Raw genomic sequence first — 16,903 nt, 5'->3', positions numbered from 1 at the left:
TCGTAATCATGGTAAGTACACAGTGACTGTGAGATAGTGAAGCCTACCTTTTGATGTGGATTTGCAGTGCTTTAGTGTTACTGAAGTGTCGTAGTGACTAATGAAAAAAGTATTGATCACATGCGGGATACTTAGGTCGAGTTTAGAGAGACCACGCTCATCCCACGTGGAACCTTTTGGACCGTAACGGTTAAACCAGCCAATAGAATACGACACCTAACAAATTTATTTTAGTGCTTGGTTTAGAAATTTTTGAATATTTTTACTAAAAATGATAGTGATGATTTAGAGATGTTAGGTTCATGTGCATGTAAATTATTAACTTACAAGGGATTGAATGATAGGTTTTTGTTAGGCAAAGTTACATTTTTTCCATTACATGAATTTAGAATTGTTTTTTTATGTTTTTGCAGTTTCACAGCCATATGTTTTATGGGCATCGCAATGCTGCATTGGAGATTCAGGATTGTACACCATGGGTAGCCCCTGACGATGCTGAAGGAAGTGATGTGGACGAGGGCCCTTTGGACGTTAACAGTGATGACGACGACCCTACCGATGTTCCTGACGCAGGCCTTACTCAGGAGGATGCCTTTGACCCTTCTATCTCTGGAGGTTAGTATGAGAGAGAGAGAGAGAGAGAGAGAGAGAGAGATATATCTGTTTTAAAAATTGTTTTTAAAAGTCTTGTTGTTATAAGGGTTCTTTAAATTTTGTTGCTCTTTAAATGGTGTGTAAACAATGGGTATTTTTAAAACTTATTTGTTTACTTGCATTCTCACTGACATACACATGCACACACATGCTCTCACACAAGCACACATTAATGCACTCACACATGCACACGCAAGCACACACAATGCACACACACAATGCACACACACATGCAGACCCACATGCACACACACAAGCACACATGCATGCACACACAAGCACACATGCATGCACAAACACAAGCACACATGATTCATTTACTGTTTCACTAATGTTACTTTATTCTTGTTTCAGCTCGCAAGGTCAATGTTGTCCCTCAGGAGATGCCTGTGGAAGAGGAAGCTGAGGTTGAGCATAAGAGGTCTCGTGCTGATGAATGGAAAAAGGACGACATTGATATCTAGTCCCTGCCAAACTTCATTCATCCACAGCCGGACTTTTTGAGGGAACCTTATGAATATTTCTCCCAGTTCTTCACAGCTGAATTGTGGGAACACATTGTGTTCCAATCCAACCTGTATTCAAGACAGAAGGATGTAAGTAGCAACTTCCACATATCAGAAGAGGATCTTATGGTTTTCCTTTGCCTCATCATGTACATGGGCCTGGTTTCCCTCCCTAGCATAGTCGACTTCTGGGCCGTGAAGACCAGGAGTCCTCAAGTTGCAGACTTCATGTCCAGGAACCGCTTCAAGTCAATTTGATCTTCCTTCACTTCAACGACAATGACCAGGCAGCAACCACAGCCTCCCAAGATTGATTCTTCAAGGTGAGAGTCCCCTTCACCGAGGTCAAAAGAGTTCCTGAATTTCCCGAGACCCCTATCCACTCCATTGAAGTGATCGTCACCTACAAGGGCACAAGGGCCGGTAACCTTCACCAGCATGTAGCCAAGAAGCCTGACAAGTGGGGGTACAAGTTGTTCTGCCGCTCCAGCGTGGCTAGATTTGTGCTGGATGTACGAGGAATGCAAGGTGGCCCTATGCCTCACTAAAAGTAGGAATTGCTTTGCTTCCTTTCATAAGGTTTGTAAGTAAGTGTGTACTGTATGTTTCAATTTTTATAATTATGAGTAAGTTTTATTATATTTTGTGTATTTTTTTACTCTTTTTGTTTTGTATTGTATATTGTATTTCTTATATTAATTAAATTGTAAAGCCATCTCTGTGTTTCTGTTATACATTGGAACAAAAAAAAGTGATTCATCAATAATAATCATATGATTTGTGGGCAAATCAACTTTAGTATAAACATGAAAAAGTTTACCGTTATGGCCCAAACGATCCCATATGAGATGAGCATGGTCCGCCTAAACTTGCCCAAGTTACCTATATGGGATATTTTATTGCATGCAATTATTTCACTAATTTTGAAACTTTTTTGAAAATACATAGGAGTAAAAAGGTCTTGATATTTACCAATATAATAACCTACTAAAAGGATTTTTTAAAGTTTCCCATAAAACCTAGGGTGGACTTTAAAGGGATAATGTGTTTTACGATTGCTGTCGCAGTTACAGGAATATTAGAGTTGAAGTTCTGTCTTAGTAGGCTTGTTTCTGGACAATGCAATAGGTAGTGTTGCAGAGGTTCATCTGTCAGTTGCCGACAGTTGTTGTCTTTCCGGTCTGTTGTGCTGCTGTGGCCTTGTCGATATCGATGATGATTTGCCAGTTGCATAGATATCCTAGTTGCAGTCTGCAAATAATGACTGCAACTTAGCGGGGAATATTTCTTGTAATAGGATACGGGATTAGGTTAGTTGCTTTGATGTACCATTTGGCCAATCTGGAGCCATCAAGAAAGGCTAGCCTTACTTCACTTGTCTTTTGCATGTTGTAAAAGGCTATCCTTTGATTCTTGATGGTTTTCAGTGATGTTGAAGTGATATTGATTGTCTAGCACATTATTGCAGACTTGGCTAGGTAATCGGCCTCGTCATTTCCAATGATTCCAGTGTGTTGGAATTCAATTCAGGATGATCAGCCTATTGTTGCTTTGGTGACCTAATGCTAGATACAGTACTGAATTGCTGTGATTAGGTAGACATTTTCAGTGGGTTCTTTTTTGCTGAGAGCCCGAATGGCTCCTCTTGAATCCGTGTGGATTGTTGTATTTCATCCAGGTAGACTGGCCGAGTGTTCTAGGGCTTTTGGCAATCGCCACTAGCTCAGTTTGCAGGGTGGAGGCGTGGTTGGAAAGCCTCCAGTTTTCTCTGTAGCCTGATGGAGAAATGATTGTTGCTGCTGCTGCTGTTGCAAGGATATCATAATCCAGTGATCCATCAGTATAGCAGATGTTCAAGGCGTAGGTGTTGCCGATTGCATTTTCGGCTGCTGCTGTAAGTTGTTCTGGCGTGCAGAGAGCTTTGCTTGCTGCTGGGAGGATGGTAAAGTTGTACTGGAAGGGGTTTGGTGACCACGGGGCCGAAGTGATGTAGCCATTGTGCTTTTATTTCTTATAGGCTTCATTTTGCATTTGCATTCCTCTAAGTGTATCCAGCAGTCTCTTTGCGTGTGTCCTTGGAGGATCAATCTCCTCTGCCAAGGATAAGGTGTCAATTGAGGTTGTTGTTCAGAAGTCTCTGTCTGCTTTGAATGACTTGAATATAATGCTGCAATTTCTGATATCTATCCTAGCCGAAATGAAAATTTGTTTAGTTTCATCTCTTTAGAAGCAGTCTTCGCCATATTTGAGAGCTTCTGATGAGTCTCATGACATTGTTTCGTACCACTTCTAAGGAAGCTTTTTGAGTTTCACTCACTGAGGTGACTGTAGGTGCTGCATAGTCGATGTGGGATTGAATTGTTAAATGTAGAACAGCCTTAGGAGGCTGTTTGATACTCCTTATTTAAGGGAGTCCGTTCATTTTATGGCTGAGAGGCGAATTTTTGTTTTCTCTCTGAAATAGGTTAATTCGCTGGTAGGTAATAGAGTTTTATTGATGATTACTCCTAGATACATAAAATGGGGGATAAAAATAAGTAATTTTCATGTTTTTTACTTTTATTGAAAAAATAATAATCTCTGTCAGACGTAGAAATAATATTTTCGACATATTGGGATGGTATAAAAATTAAACCACATACGTAGTATAATAAAAATTATGTATAATATTGTATCTAACCCATTTCAGAATTCTGCAGATTGAGGGGTAAATATGGGTAGTTTTCAAGCTATTTTTTACTTTTCTTGAAAAAAATACATATCTGGTTGCCAGACATGGAAATGATTTTTGCGCAGCATTGACTTGGTATATAATTTGATCCACATACATAGTTTAAACCAAATCTTGTATAATATTGTAGATAACCCATTTCAAAATTCTGCAGACTAAGGGGTAGAAATGAGTAATTTTCACATTTTTTACTTTTCCCAACTAAACTACATCTGGTGGCCAGACATAAAAATAATTTTGAAGACTCATTGAGCTTGTATAGAACTTGAACCACATACATAGTATAATGAGAATCTTGTATAATATTGTATCTAACCCATTTCAGAATTCTGCAGATTGGGGGATAAAAATGGGTAAATTTCACTTTTTTTACTTTTCTCGAAAAAATACATCTCTGGTTGCCAGACAGAAATGTTATTGGCAATTTGAGTTTACATTTAACCTATTAATATACAGTATGACTCATATGTTTGCTTGGAAATCATTTTAACTCAAGATAATTTTTTATTATAGTACTTTAATTATAGCAAAAATTACATTGACTATAAATTTCAATCAAAAGGCCATCTTTATACTTAAAGGTGTTTTTTTTTTTTTAACCACAAAAATATTATTGGACATTTGAATTTATATTTAACCTAACAATACATGACTTGACTGTTCACATGTAAATACCATTGAGTCAAGATGATTTTTTTTTTCAGTATAATACTTCAATAAATATTATGGGGTGATCTGGTAGCAGCAGCATCTGAGGTGATCTGGTGTCAGCGGCATGTGGCGTGCCCTCTTGGCAGTGGCATCTTGCATGACCTGGTGGCAGCGGCATCTGGCAAAAATCACCTTGACTATAAATTTCAATCAAAAGGCCATCTTTATACTTAAAGGTGCTTTTTTGAACCACAAAATATTATTGGACATTTGAATTTTTATTTAACTTTACAATACATGACTTGACTGTTCACATGTAAATACCTTTGAGTCAGGATGATTTTTTTTTTCAGTATAATACTTCAATAAATATTATGGGGTGATCTGGTAGCAGCAGTATCTGGGGTGACCTGGTGACAGCGGCATCAGTCATGACCTGGTGGCAGCGGCATCTGGCAAAAATCAACTTGACTATAAATTTCAATCAAAAGGCCATCTTTATACTTAAAGGTGCTTTTTTGAACCACAAAATATTATTGGACATTTGAATTTATATTTAACTTCACAATACATGACTTGACTGTTCACATGTAAATACCTCCGAGTCAAGATTATTTTTTTTTCAGTATAATAATACAACATAAATATACCAAGGCACCTCCCCCAATTTTGGGGGGTTGCCGACATCAACAAATGAAACAAAACAAAAAGGGGACCTCTACTCTCTACGTTCCTCCCAGCCTGACAAGGAACCCAACCGAGTTCAGCTGGTACTGCTAGGGTGCCACAGCCCACCCTCCCCCGTTGTCCACCACAGATGAAGCTTCATAATGCTGAATCCCCTACTGCTGCTACCTCCGCGGTCATCTAAGGCACCGGAGGAAGCAGCAGGGCCTACTGGAACTGCGTCACAATTGCTCGCCATTCATTCCTATTTCTAGCACGCTCTCTTGCCTCTCTCACATCTATCCTCCTATCACCAAGAGCTTCCTTCACTCCATCCATCCACCCAAACCTTGGTCTTCCCCTTGTACTTCTCCCATCAACTCTTGCATTCATCACCTTCTTTAGCAGACAGCCATTTTCCATTCTCTCAACATCGCCAAACCACCTCAACAGATTCATATCCACTCTAGCTGCTAACTCATTTCTTACACCCGTTCTCACTCTCACCACTTTGTTTCTAACCCTATCTACTCGAGATACACCAGCCATACTCCTTAGACACTTCATCTCAAACACATTCAATTTCTGTCTCCATCACTTTCATTCCCCACAACTCCGATCCATACATCACAGTTGGTACAATCACTTTCTCATATAGAACTCTCTTTACATTCATGCCCAACCCTCTATTTTCTACTACTCCCTTAACTGCCCCCAACACTTTGCATCCTTCATTCACTCCCTGACGTACATCTGCTTCCACTCCACCATTGGCTGCAACAACAGACCCCAAGTACTTGAACTGATCCACCTCCTGAAGTAACTCTCCATTCAACATGACATTCAACCTTGCACCACCCTCCCTTCTCGTACATCTCATAACCTTACTCTTACCCACATTAACTCTCAACTTCCTTCTCTCACACACCCTTCCAAATTCTGTCACTAATCGCCCAAGCTTCTCTTCCGCATCTGCAACCAGTACAGTATCATCCGTAAACAACAACGATTTACCTCCCATTCATGATCATTCTCGCCTACTAGTTTTAATCCTCGTCCAAGCACTCGAGCATTCACCTCTCTCACCACTCCATCAACATACAAGTTAAACAACCACGGCGACATCACACATCCCTGTCTCAGCCCCACTCTCACCGGAAACCAATCACTCACTTCATTTCCTATTCTAACACATGCTTTACTACCTTTGTAGAAACTTTTCACTGCTTGCAACAACCTTCCACCAACTCCATATAACCTCATCATATTCAACATTGCTTCCCTATCAACTCTATCATATGCTTTCTCCAGATCCATAAATGCAACATACACCTCCTTACCTTTTGCTAAATATTTCTCGCATATCTGCCTAACTGATAAAATCTGATTCATACAACCCCTACCTCTTCTAAAACCACCCTGTACTTTTAAGATTGCATTCTCTGTTTTATCTTTAATCCTATTTATCATTACTCTACCATACACTTTTCCAACTACACTCAACAAACTAATACCTCTTGAAATACAACACTCATGCACATCTCCCTTACCCTTATATAGTGGTACAATACATGCACAAACCCAATCTACTGGTACCATTGACAACACAAAACACATATTAAACAATCTCACCAACCATTCAAGTACAGTCACACCCTCTTCCTTCAACATCTCAGCTCTCACACCATCCATACCAGATGCTTTTCCTACTCTCGTTTCATCTAGTGCTCTCCTCACTTCCTCTATTGTAATCTCTCTCTCTCATTCTCATCTCCCATCACCGGGACCTCAACACCTGCAACAGCAATTATATATGCCTCCCTATTATCCTCAACATTCAGTAAACTTTCAAAATATTCCGGCCACCTTTTCCTTGCCTCCTCTCATTTTAACAACCTTCCATTTCCATCTTTCACTGTCTCTTCAATTCTTGAGCCAGCCTTCCTTACTTTCTTCACTTCTTTCCAAAACAACTTTTTCTTATTCTCTTCATATGACTGACCCAATCCCTGACCCCACCTCAGGTGAGCTGCCCTCTTTGCCTCGCGTACCTTGAGCTTTACTTCCACATTTTTTCTCTATATTTTTCATACTTCTCTATACTATTACTTTGCAGCCATTCTTCAAAAGCCCTCTTTTTCTCTTCCACATCACTTCCTTCAGCATCGTCAGGGGCTACCCATGGTGTACAATCCTGAATCTCCAATGCAGCATTGCGATGCCCATAAAACATATGGCTGTGAAACTGCAAAAACATAAAAAAACAATTCTAAATTCATGTAATGGAAAAAATGTAACTTTGCCTAACAAAAACCTATCATTCAATCCCTTGTAAGTTAATAATTTACATGCACATGAACCTAACATCTCTAAATCATCACTATCATTTTTAGTAAAAATATTCAAAAATTTCTAAACCAAGCACTAAAATAAATTTGTTAGGTGTCGTATTCTATTGGCTGGTTTAACCGTTACGGTCCAAAAGGTTCCACGTGGGATGAGCGTGGTCTCTCTAAACTTGACCTAAGTATCCCGCATGTGATCAATACTTTTTTCATTAGTCACTACGACACTTCAGTAACACTAAAGCACTGCAAATCCACATCAAAAGGTAGGCTTCACTATCTCACAGTCACTGTGTACTTACCATGATTACGAAGGTTGGGGGAGTGGGCAAATCTGTGGAAGTAGCTGCGATATGTCTTGACGCTTTTCCAACCAGAGGATGCCTGAGGTGTCTTTCGAACGCCCAACAGTTTTGATGAGAGGGGCAGGCAGCTTTTGATTGGCTGATTCAAAGAGCAGAGGAGTGTAGCTATGAGTTGCCAAAGAGTAAATTTCATTCAAGCATGAACTTGTTCACCTTGAATACCACAAAGTAGGTGTTTTAAAGATCCCGCTCAGGATATTTGGACGTTGAAGTGTTATAGCCTATGTTGATAAATTCTCGGTCTTTTTCCACAGCTAACCTCCAACCCATAACGTAATACTAGCACCAGTATGAAACCTAAGTAACCCAACTTTGAAGTTACCCGTTTTTATCCATCAATCTGCAGAATTCTGAAATGGGTTAGATACAATATTATTCATGATTCTGATTATACTATGTATGGGGCTCAAATTCTATACCAACTCAATGTGACGCAAAAATTGTTTCTATGTCTGGCAACCAGATATGTATTTCAGTCGAGAAAAGTAAAAAAAGTGAAAATTACTCATTTTTACTCCTCTATCGCAAAATTCTGAAATGGGTTAGATACAATATTATTCATGATTCTGATTATACTATGTATGGGGCTCAAATTCTATACCAACTCAATGTGGCGCAAAAATTGTTTCTATGTCTGGCAACCAGATATGTATATCAGTCGAGAAATGTCAAAAAAGTGAAATTTACCAATTTTTACTCCTCTAATGCAAAATTCTGGGATGGGTTAGATACAATATTATTCATGATTCTGATTATACTATGTATGGGGCTCAAATTCTATACCAACTCAATGTGGCGCAAAAATTGTTTCTATGTCTGGCAACCAGATATGTATATCAGTCGAGAAATGTCAAAAAAGTGAAATTTACCAATTTTTACTCCTCTAATGCAAAATTCTGAAATGGGTTAGATACAATATTATTCATGATTCTGATTATACTATGTATGGGGCTCAAATTCTATACCAACTCAATGTGGCGCAAAAATTGTTTCTATGTCTGGCAACCAGATATGTATATCAGTCGAGAAATGTCAAAAAAGTGAAATTTACCAATTTTTACTCCTCTAATGCAAAATTCTGGAATGGGTTAGATACAATATTATTCATGATTCTGATTATACTATGTATGGGGCTCAAATTCTATACCAACTCAATGTGGCGCAAAAATTGTTTCTATGTCTGGCAACCAGATATGTATATCAGTCGAGAAATGTCAAAAAAGTGAAATTTACCAATTTTTACTCCTCTAATGCAAAATTCTGAAATGGGTTAGATACAATATTATTCATGATTCTGATTATACTATGTATGGGGTTCAAATTCTATACCAACTCAATGTGGTGCAAAAATTGTTTCTATGTCTGGCAACCAGATATGTATATCAGTCGAGAAATGTCAAAAAAGTGAAATTTACCAATTTTTACTCCTCTAATGCAAAATTCTGAAATGGGTTAGATACAATATTATTCATGATTCTGATTATACTATGTATGGGGCTCAAATTCTATACCAACTCAATGTGGCGCAAAAATTGTTTCTATGTCTGGCAACCAGATATGTATATCAGTCGAGAAATGTCAAAAAAGTGAAATTTACCAATTTTTACTCCTCTAATGCAAAATTCTGGAATGGGTTAGATACAATATTATTCATGATTCTGATTATACTATGTATGGGGCTCAAATTCTATACCAACTCAATGTGGCGCAAAAATTGTTTCTATGTCTGGCAACCAGATATGTATATCAGTCGAGAAATGTCAAAAAAGTGAAATTTACCAATTTTTACTCCTCTAATGCAAAATTCTGAAATGGGTTAGATACAATATTATTCATGATTCTGATTATACTATGTATGGGGCTCAAATTCTATACCAACTCAATGTGGCGCAAAAATTGTTTCTATGTCTGGCAACCAGATATGTATATCAGTTGAGAAATGTCAAAAAAGTGAAATTTACCAATTTTTACTCCTCTAATGCAAAATTCTGAAATGGGTTAGATACAATATTATTCATGATTCTGATTATACTATGTATGGGGTTCAAATTCTATACCAACTCAATGTGGCGCAAAAATTGTTTCTATGTCTGGCAACCAGATATGTATATCAGTCGAGAAATGTCAAAAAAGTGAAATTTACCAATTTTTACTCCTCTAATGCAAAATTCTGAAATGGGTTAGATACAATATTATTCATGATTCTGATTATACTATGTATGGGGCTCAAATTCTATACCAACTCAATGTGGCGCAAAAATTGTTTCTATGTCTGGCAACCAGATATGTATATCAGTCGAGAAATGTCAAAAAAGTGAAATTTACCAATTTTTACTCCTCTAATGCAAAATTCTGGAATGGGTTAGATACAATATTATTCATGATTCTGATTATACTATGTATGGGGCTCAAATTCTATACCAACTCAATGTGGCGCAAAAATTGTTTCTATGTCTGGCAACCAGATATGTATATTAGTCGAGAAATGTCAAAAAAGTGAAATTTACCAATTTTTACTCCTCTAATGCAAAATTCTGAAATGGGTTAGATACAATATTATTCATGATTCTGATTATACTATGTATGGGGCTCAAATTCTATACCAACTCAATGTGGCGCAAAAATTGTTTCTATGTCTGGCAACCAGATATGTATATCAGTCGAGAAATGTCAAAAAAGTGAAATTTACCAATTTTTACTCCTCTAATGCAAAATTCTGAAATGGGTTAGATACAATATTATTCATGATTCTGATTATACTATGTATGGGGCTCAAATTCTATACCAACTCAATGTGGCGCAAAAATTGTTTCTATGTCTGGCAACCAGATATGTATATCAGTCGAGAAATGTCAAAAAAGTGAAATTTACCAATTTTTACTCCTCTAATGCAAAATTCTGAAATGGGTTAGATACAATATTATTCATGATTCTGATTATACTATGTATGGGGCTCAAATTCTATACCAACTCAATGTGGCGCAAAAATTGCTTCTATGTCTGGCAACCAGATATGTATATCAGTCGAGAAATGTCAAAAAAGTGAAATTTACCAATTTTTACTCCTCTAATGCAAAATTCTGAAATGGGTTAGATACAATATTATTCATGATTCTGATTATACTATGTATGGGGCTCAAATTCTATACCAACTCAATGTGGCGCAAAAATTGTTTCTATGTCTGGCAACCAGATATGTATATCAGTCGAGAAATGTCAAAAAAGTTAAATTTACCAATTTTTACTCCTCTAATGCAAAATTCTGGAATGGGTTAGATACAATATTATTCATGATTCTGATTATACTATGTATGGGGCTCAAATTCTATACCAACTCAATGTGGCGCAAAAATTGTTTCTATGTCTGGCAACCAGATATGTATATTAGTCGAGAAATGTCAAAAAAGTGAAATTTACCAATTTTTACGCCTCTAATGCAAAATTCTGAAATGGGTTAGATACAATATTATTCATGATTCTGATTATACTATGTATGGGGCTCAAATTCTATACCAACTCAATGTGGCGCAAAAATTGTTTCTATGTCTGGCAACCAGATATGTATATCAGTCGAGAAATGTCAAAAAAGTGAAATTTACCAATTTTTACTCCTCTAATGCAAAATTCTGAAATGGGTTAGATACAATATTATTCATGATTCTGATTATACTATGTATGGGGTTCAAATTCTATACCAACTCAATGTGGCGCAAAAATTGTTTCTATGTCTGGCAACCAGATATGTATATCAGTCGAGAAATGTCAAAAAAGTGAAATTTACCAATTTTTACTCCTCTAATGCAAAATTCTGAAATGGGTTAGATACAATATTATTCATGATTCTGATTATACTATGTATGGGGCTCAAATTCTATACCAACTCAATGTGGCGCAAAAATTGTTTCTCTGTCTGGCAACCAGATATGTATATCAGTCGAGAAATGTCAAAAAAGTGAAATTTACCAATTTTTACTCCTCTAATGCAAAATTCTGAAATGGGTTAGATACAATATTATTCATGATTCTGATTATACTATGTATGGGGCTCAAATTCTATACCAACTCAATGTGGCGCAAAAATTGTTTCTATGTCTGGCAACCAGATATGTATATCAGTCGAGAAATGTCAAAAAAGTGAAATTTACCAATTTTTACTCCTCTAATGCAAAATTCTGGAATGGGTTAGATACAATATTATTCATGATTCTGATTATACTATGTATGGGGCTCAAATTCTATACCAACTCAATGTGGCGCAAAAATTGTTTCTCTGTCTGGCAACCAGATATGTATATCAGTCGAGAAATGTCAAAAAAGTGAAATTTACCAATTTTTACTCCTCTAATGCAAAATTCTGAAATGGGTTAGATACAATATTATTCATGATTCTGATTATACTATGTATGGGGCTCAAATTCTATACCAACTCAATGTGGCGCAAAAATTGTTTCTATGTCTGGCAACCAGATATGTATATCAGTCGAGAAATGTCAAAAAAGTGAAATTTACCAATTTTTACTCCTCTAATGCAAAATTCTGAAATGGGTTAGATACAATATTATTCATGATTCTGATTATACTATGTATGGGGCTCAAATTCTATACCAACTCAATGTGGCGCAAAAATTGTTTCTATGTCTGGCAACCAGATATGTATATCAGTCGAGAAATGTCAAAAAAGTGAAATTTACCAATTTTTACTCCTCTAATGCAAAATTCTGAAATGGGTTAGATACAATATTATTCATGATTCTGATTATACTATGTATGGGGCTCAAATTCTATACCAACTCAATGTGGCGCAAAAATTGCTTCTATGTCTGGCAACCAGATATGTATATCAGTCGAGAAATGTCAAAAAAGTGAAATTTACCAATTTTTACTCCTCTAATGCAAAATTCTGAAATGGGTTAGATACAATATTATTCATGATTCTGATTATACTATGTATGGGGCTCAAATTCTATACCAACTCAATGTGGCGCAAAAATTGTTTCTATGTCTGGCAACCAGATATGTATATCAGTCGAGAAATGTCAAAAAAGTTAAATTTACCAATTTTTACTCCTCTAATGCAAAATTCTGGAATGGGTTAGATACAATATTATTCATGATTCTGATTATACTATGTATGGGGCTCAAATTCTATACCAACTCAATGTGGCGCAAAAATTGTTTCTATGTCTGGCAACCAGATATGTATATTAGTCGAGAAATGTCAAAAAAGTGAAATTTACCAATTTTTACGCCTCTAATGCAAAATTCTGAAATGGGTTAGATACAATATTATTCATGATTCTGATTATACTATGTATGGGGCTCAAATTCTATACCAACTCAATGTGGCGCAAAAATTGTTTCTATGTCTGGCAACCAGATATGTATATCAGTCGAGAAATGTCAAAAAAGTGAAATTTACCAATTTTTACTCCTCTAATGCAAAATTCTGAAATGGGTTAGATACAATATTATTCATGATTCTGATTATACTATGTATGGGGTTCAAATTCTATACCAACTCAATGTGGCGCAAAAATTGTTTCTATGTCTGGCAACCAGATATGTATATCAGTCGAGAAATGTCAAAAAAGTGAAATTTACCAATTTTTACTCCTCTAATGCAAAATTCTGAAATGGGTTAGATACAATATTATTCATGATTCTGATTATACTATGTATGGGGCTCAAATTCTATACCAACTCAATGTGGCGCAAAAATTGTTTCTCTGTCTGGCAACCAGATATGTATATCAGTCGAGAAATGTCAAAAAAGTGAAATTTACCAATTTTTACTCCTCTAATGCAAAATTCTGAAATGGGTTAGATACAATATTATTCATGATTCTGATTATACTATGTATGGGGCTCAAATTCTATACCAACTCAATGTGGCGCAAAAATTGTTTCTATGTCTGGCAACCAGATATGTATATCAGTCGAGAAATGTCAAAAAAGTGAAATTTACCAATTTTTACTCCTCTAATGCAAAATTCTGGAATGGGTTAGATACAATATTATTCATGATTCTGATTATACTATGTATGGGGCTCAAATTCTATACCAACTCAATGTGGCGCAAAAATTGTTTCTCTGTCTGGCAACCAGATATGTATATCAGTCGAGAAATGTCAAAAAAGTGAAATTTACCAATTTTTACTCCTCTAATGCAAAATTCTGGAATGGGTTAGATACAATATTATTCATGATTCTGATTATACTATGTATGGGGCTCAAATTCTATACCAACTCAATGTGGCGCAAAAATTGTTTCTATGTCTGGCAACCAGATATGTATATCAGTCGAGAAATGTCAAAAAAGTGAAATTTACCAATTTTTACTCCTCTAATGCAAAATTCTGGAATGGGTTAGATACAATATTATTCATGATTCTGATTATACTATGTATGGGGCTCAAATTCTATACCAACTCAATGTGGCGCAAAAAATGTTTCTCTGTCTGGCAACCAGATATGTATATCAGTCGAGAAATGTCAAAAAAGTGAAATTTACCAATTTTTACTCCTCTAATGCAAAATTCTGGAATGGGTTAGATACAATATTATTCATGATTCTGATTATACTATGTATGGGGCTCAAATTCTATACCAACTCAATGTGGCGCAAAAATTGTTTCTATGTCTGGCAACCAGATATGTATATCAGTCGAGAAAAGTAAAAAAAGTGAAAATTACCCATTTTTACCCCTCTATCGCAAAATTCTGGAATGGGTTAGATACAATATTATTCATGATTCTGATTATACTATGTATGGGGCTCAAATTCTATACCAACTCAATGTGGCGCAAAAATTGTTTCTATGTCTGGCAACCAGATATGTATATCAGTCGAGAAAAGTAAAAAAAGTGAAAATTACCCATTTTTACCCCTCTATCTCAAAATTCTGGAATGGGTTAGATACAATATTATTCATGATTCTGATTATACTATGTATGGGGCTCAAATTCTATACCAACTCAATGTGACGCAAAAATTGTTTCTATGTCTGGCAACCAGATACGTATTTCAGTCGAGCAAAGTAAAAAAAGTGAAAATTACCCATTTTTACCCCTCTATCGCAAAATTCTGGAACGGGTTAGATACAATATTATTCATGATTCTGATTATACTATGTATGGGGCTCAAATTCTATACCAACCCAACGTGTCGCAAAAATCATTTCTATTCGTGGCAACCACAGATGTATTTCAGTCGAGAAAATTTTTTGATAATTCTGACCATCCTCTACATTCAGATCTTCATGGACAGTGCCATCATGTTAGTAATACTGGGCATGCAGTTGCCTGCAGTTAATTCTAATAGTCAGGTCTTTTACATCATGAGGCTCAATATTGCACAGTATTCTAGATGTTTTATTCCACCTGTGACCAAGTCGTTGAATGATCTTCCTAATCAGGTGGTTGAATCGGTAGAATTTTAACAGTTCAAACATGTAGAAAAACCATCATGGCCATCTCACCCAAAAATATTTTTTGCTTCGGTCAAAATCTGTTTTATGTTGAACAGGCTAACATGTCTTTTAATAGTTTTTTTGGGCTCAAGCCATGACGTCCTGACGGAAGGTTCCTTCAGTAGCTTCCTATCTGTAGTTAAATATACCCTAGGAAGCTACTGAAGGAACCTTCCATCAGGATGTCATGGCTAGATTTTTCGCTTCGCTCAAAATCCGTTATATATGAAATTTCTCTTATAATGTTTTTAAAACGGATTTTTACCTAGGAAAAATCTATTTTTAGGTGAGATAGCCATGTCCTCCAGATGGAAGGTCCCTCCGGCCGCTTCCTACTGTATAATATTTCTGCGAGTGATATTACAAGAGAATTACCCTCAGATATCATGGGTTCTAACCCCCGAACAACTATCCTAAGATATCAATATTTTACATGATTCTGATAATACCATGTATGTGGTTCAAGTTTTTTACCAAATCCATGTTTTGCAAACATTTTTTTCTATTTCTAGCAGGCAGAGATGTATTTTTGTCAAGAAAATCAAACTATTGCTCTCTAGTCTTGGGTAGTGCCATAGCCTCTGTACCATGGTCTTCCACTGTCTTCTCTTCATCTTGTTTTGTTAAAGTTTATATTGGAAATATTTATTCTAATTTTGTTACTGTTCTTAAAATATTCTATTTTTCCTAGTTTCCTTTCCTTACTGGGTTACTTTCCCTGTTGGAGGCCCTGGGCTTACAGCATATCCTGCTTATCCAACTAGGGTTGTAGCTTAGCAGGTAATAATAATAATAATAATAATAATAATAATAATAATAATAATAATAATAATAATAATAATAATAGTAAAAAACTTGAAAATTACCAAATTTGATGCTTCAACCACGAGGCCTGCTTCTGGATGCAACTTGCTGCCTAAATGGAATTTCTTATTGTTTTAAATTTGCGTCCACTAATTCTTTATTCCATAATGTAAGCAAAATTAGGAATGAGAATTTTTTTCTTCAATATCTGTGCAGTTATTCAAACACCAAATTCGCATGTCAACATTTATGACTGATATAGTGATAGGTCTGTTATATCAGTGTTGCAAGATGGGCTAGACTAAATTTCCTTGTTTTGGTCTTAAAAAATTCCCTTTCTCAAGCAAAATATATCCTTGTTCTAATATATATATATATATATATATATATATATATATATATATATATATATATATATATATATATATATATATATATATATATATATATATATATACACACACACACACACATATATATATGTATATATATATATATATATATATATATATATATATATATATATATATATATATATATATATATATATATATAAATAATGATCAATTGAACATATGGCTTCTATCACCTCACGACATTAACTCATCAGGGGGTAAAAATGAAACTATTTTTTCATGGTTTTACTTTACATTTATTTTACTAACTACAGTTTTAGTCAGCCATTAGTTCATGGCTATCTTCTGAACTTGAG

General features: G+C 35.7%; 1 protein-coding gene and 1 long non-coding RNA gene across 4 annotated transcripts; one reads left to right on the top strand and one right to left on the bottom strand.

Moving 5' to 3' along the window:
- The first annotated feature begins 6 nt into the window (after positions 1-6).
- On the top strand, positions 7-1,875 carry LOC137629607 (protein virilizer homolog). The gene is made up of 3 exons (XM_068361090.1): positions 7-11; positions 414-615; positions 1,009-1,875. Exons 1-3 carry the CDS (start codon positions 9-11, stop codon positions 1,116-1,118), a joined length of 315 nt encoding a protein of 104 aa, XP_068217191.1. The 5' UTR covers positions 7-8; the 3' UTR covers positions 1,119-1,875.
- A 2,636-nt stretch (positions 1,876-4,511) lies between these two features.
- Positions 4,512-16,462, bottom strand: LOC137629608 (uncharacterized). Of its 3 annotated transcripts, XR_011041554.1 has the most exons (4): positions 7,856-8,348; positions 7,318-7,453; positions 4,867-4,994; positions 4,512-4,720 (listed from the first exon to the last, which is right to left on the bottom strand). It is a non-coding gene; the product is annotated as an uncharacterized lncRNA (long non-coding RNA). The 3 variants fall into 3 exon arrangements; XR_011041553.1 differs by lacking the exons at positions 7,318-7,453; positions 7,856-8,348 and adding an exon at positions 16,254-16,462; XR_011041552.1 differs by lacking the exons at positions 7,318-7,453; positions 7,856-8,348 and having other exon boundaries at positions 4,867-5,252.
- Between the last annotated feature and the right edge of the window lie 441 nt (positions 16,463-16,903).

This window comes from Palaemon carinicauda, chromosome 37 (assembly GCF_036898095.1).
Source record: "Palaemon carinicauda isolate YSFRI2023 chromosome 37, ASM3689809v2, whole genome shotgun sequence".
Taxonomy (NCBI): Eukaryota; Metazoa; Arthropoda; class Malacostraca; order Decapoda; family Palaemonidae; genus Palaemon; species Palaemon carinicauda.
Note: the sequence above shows the minus strand (reverse complement) of the source record. Positions and strands in the feature narration are given on the sequence as shown.

Bases quoted from the DNA above. Each gene is read 5' to 3' on its own strand.
- LOC137629607 (XM_068361090.1), top strand. The intron at 616-1,008 runs GTTAGTATGAGA...TTCTTGTTTCAG, and splicing joins TGACCCTTCTATCTCTGGAG to CTCGCAAGGTCAATGTTGTC.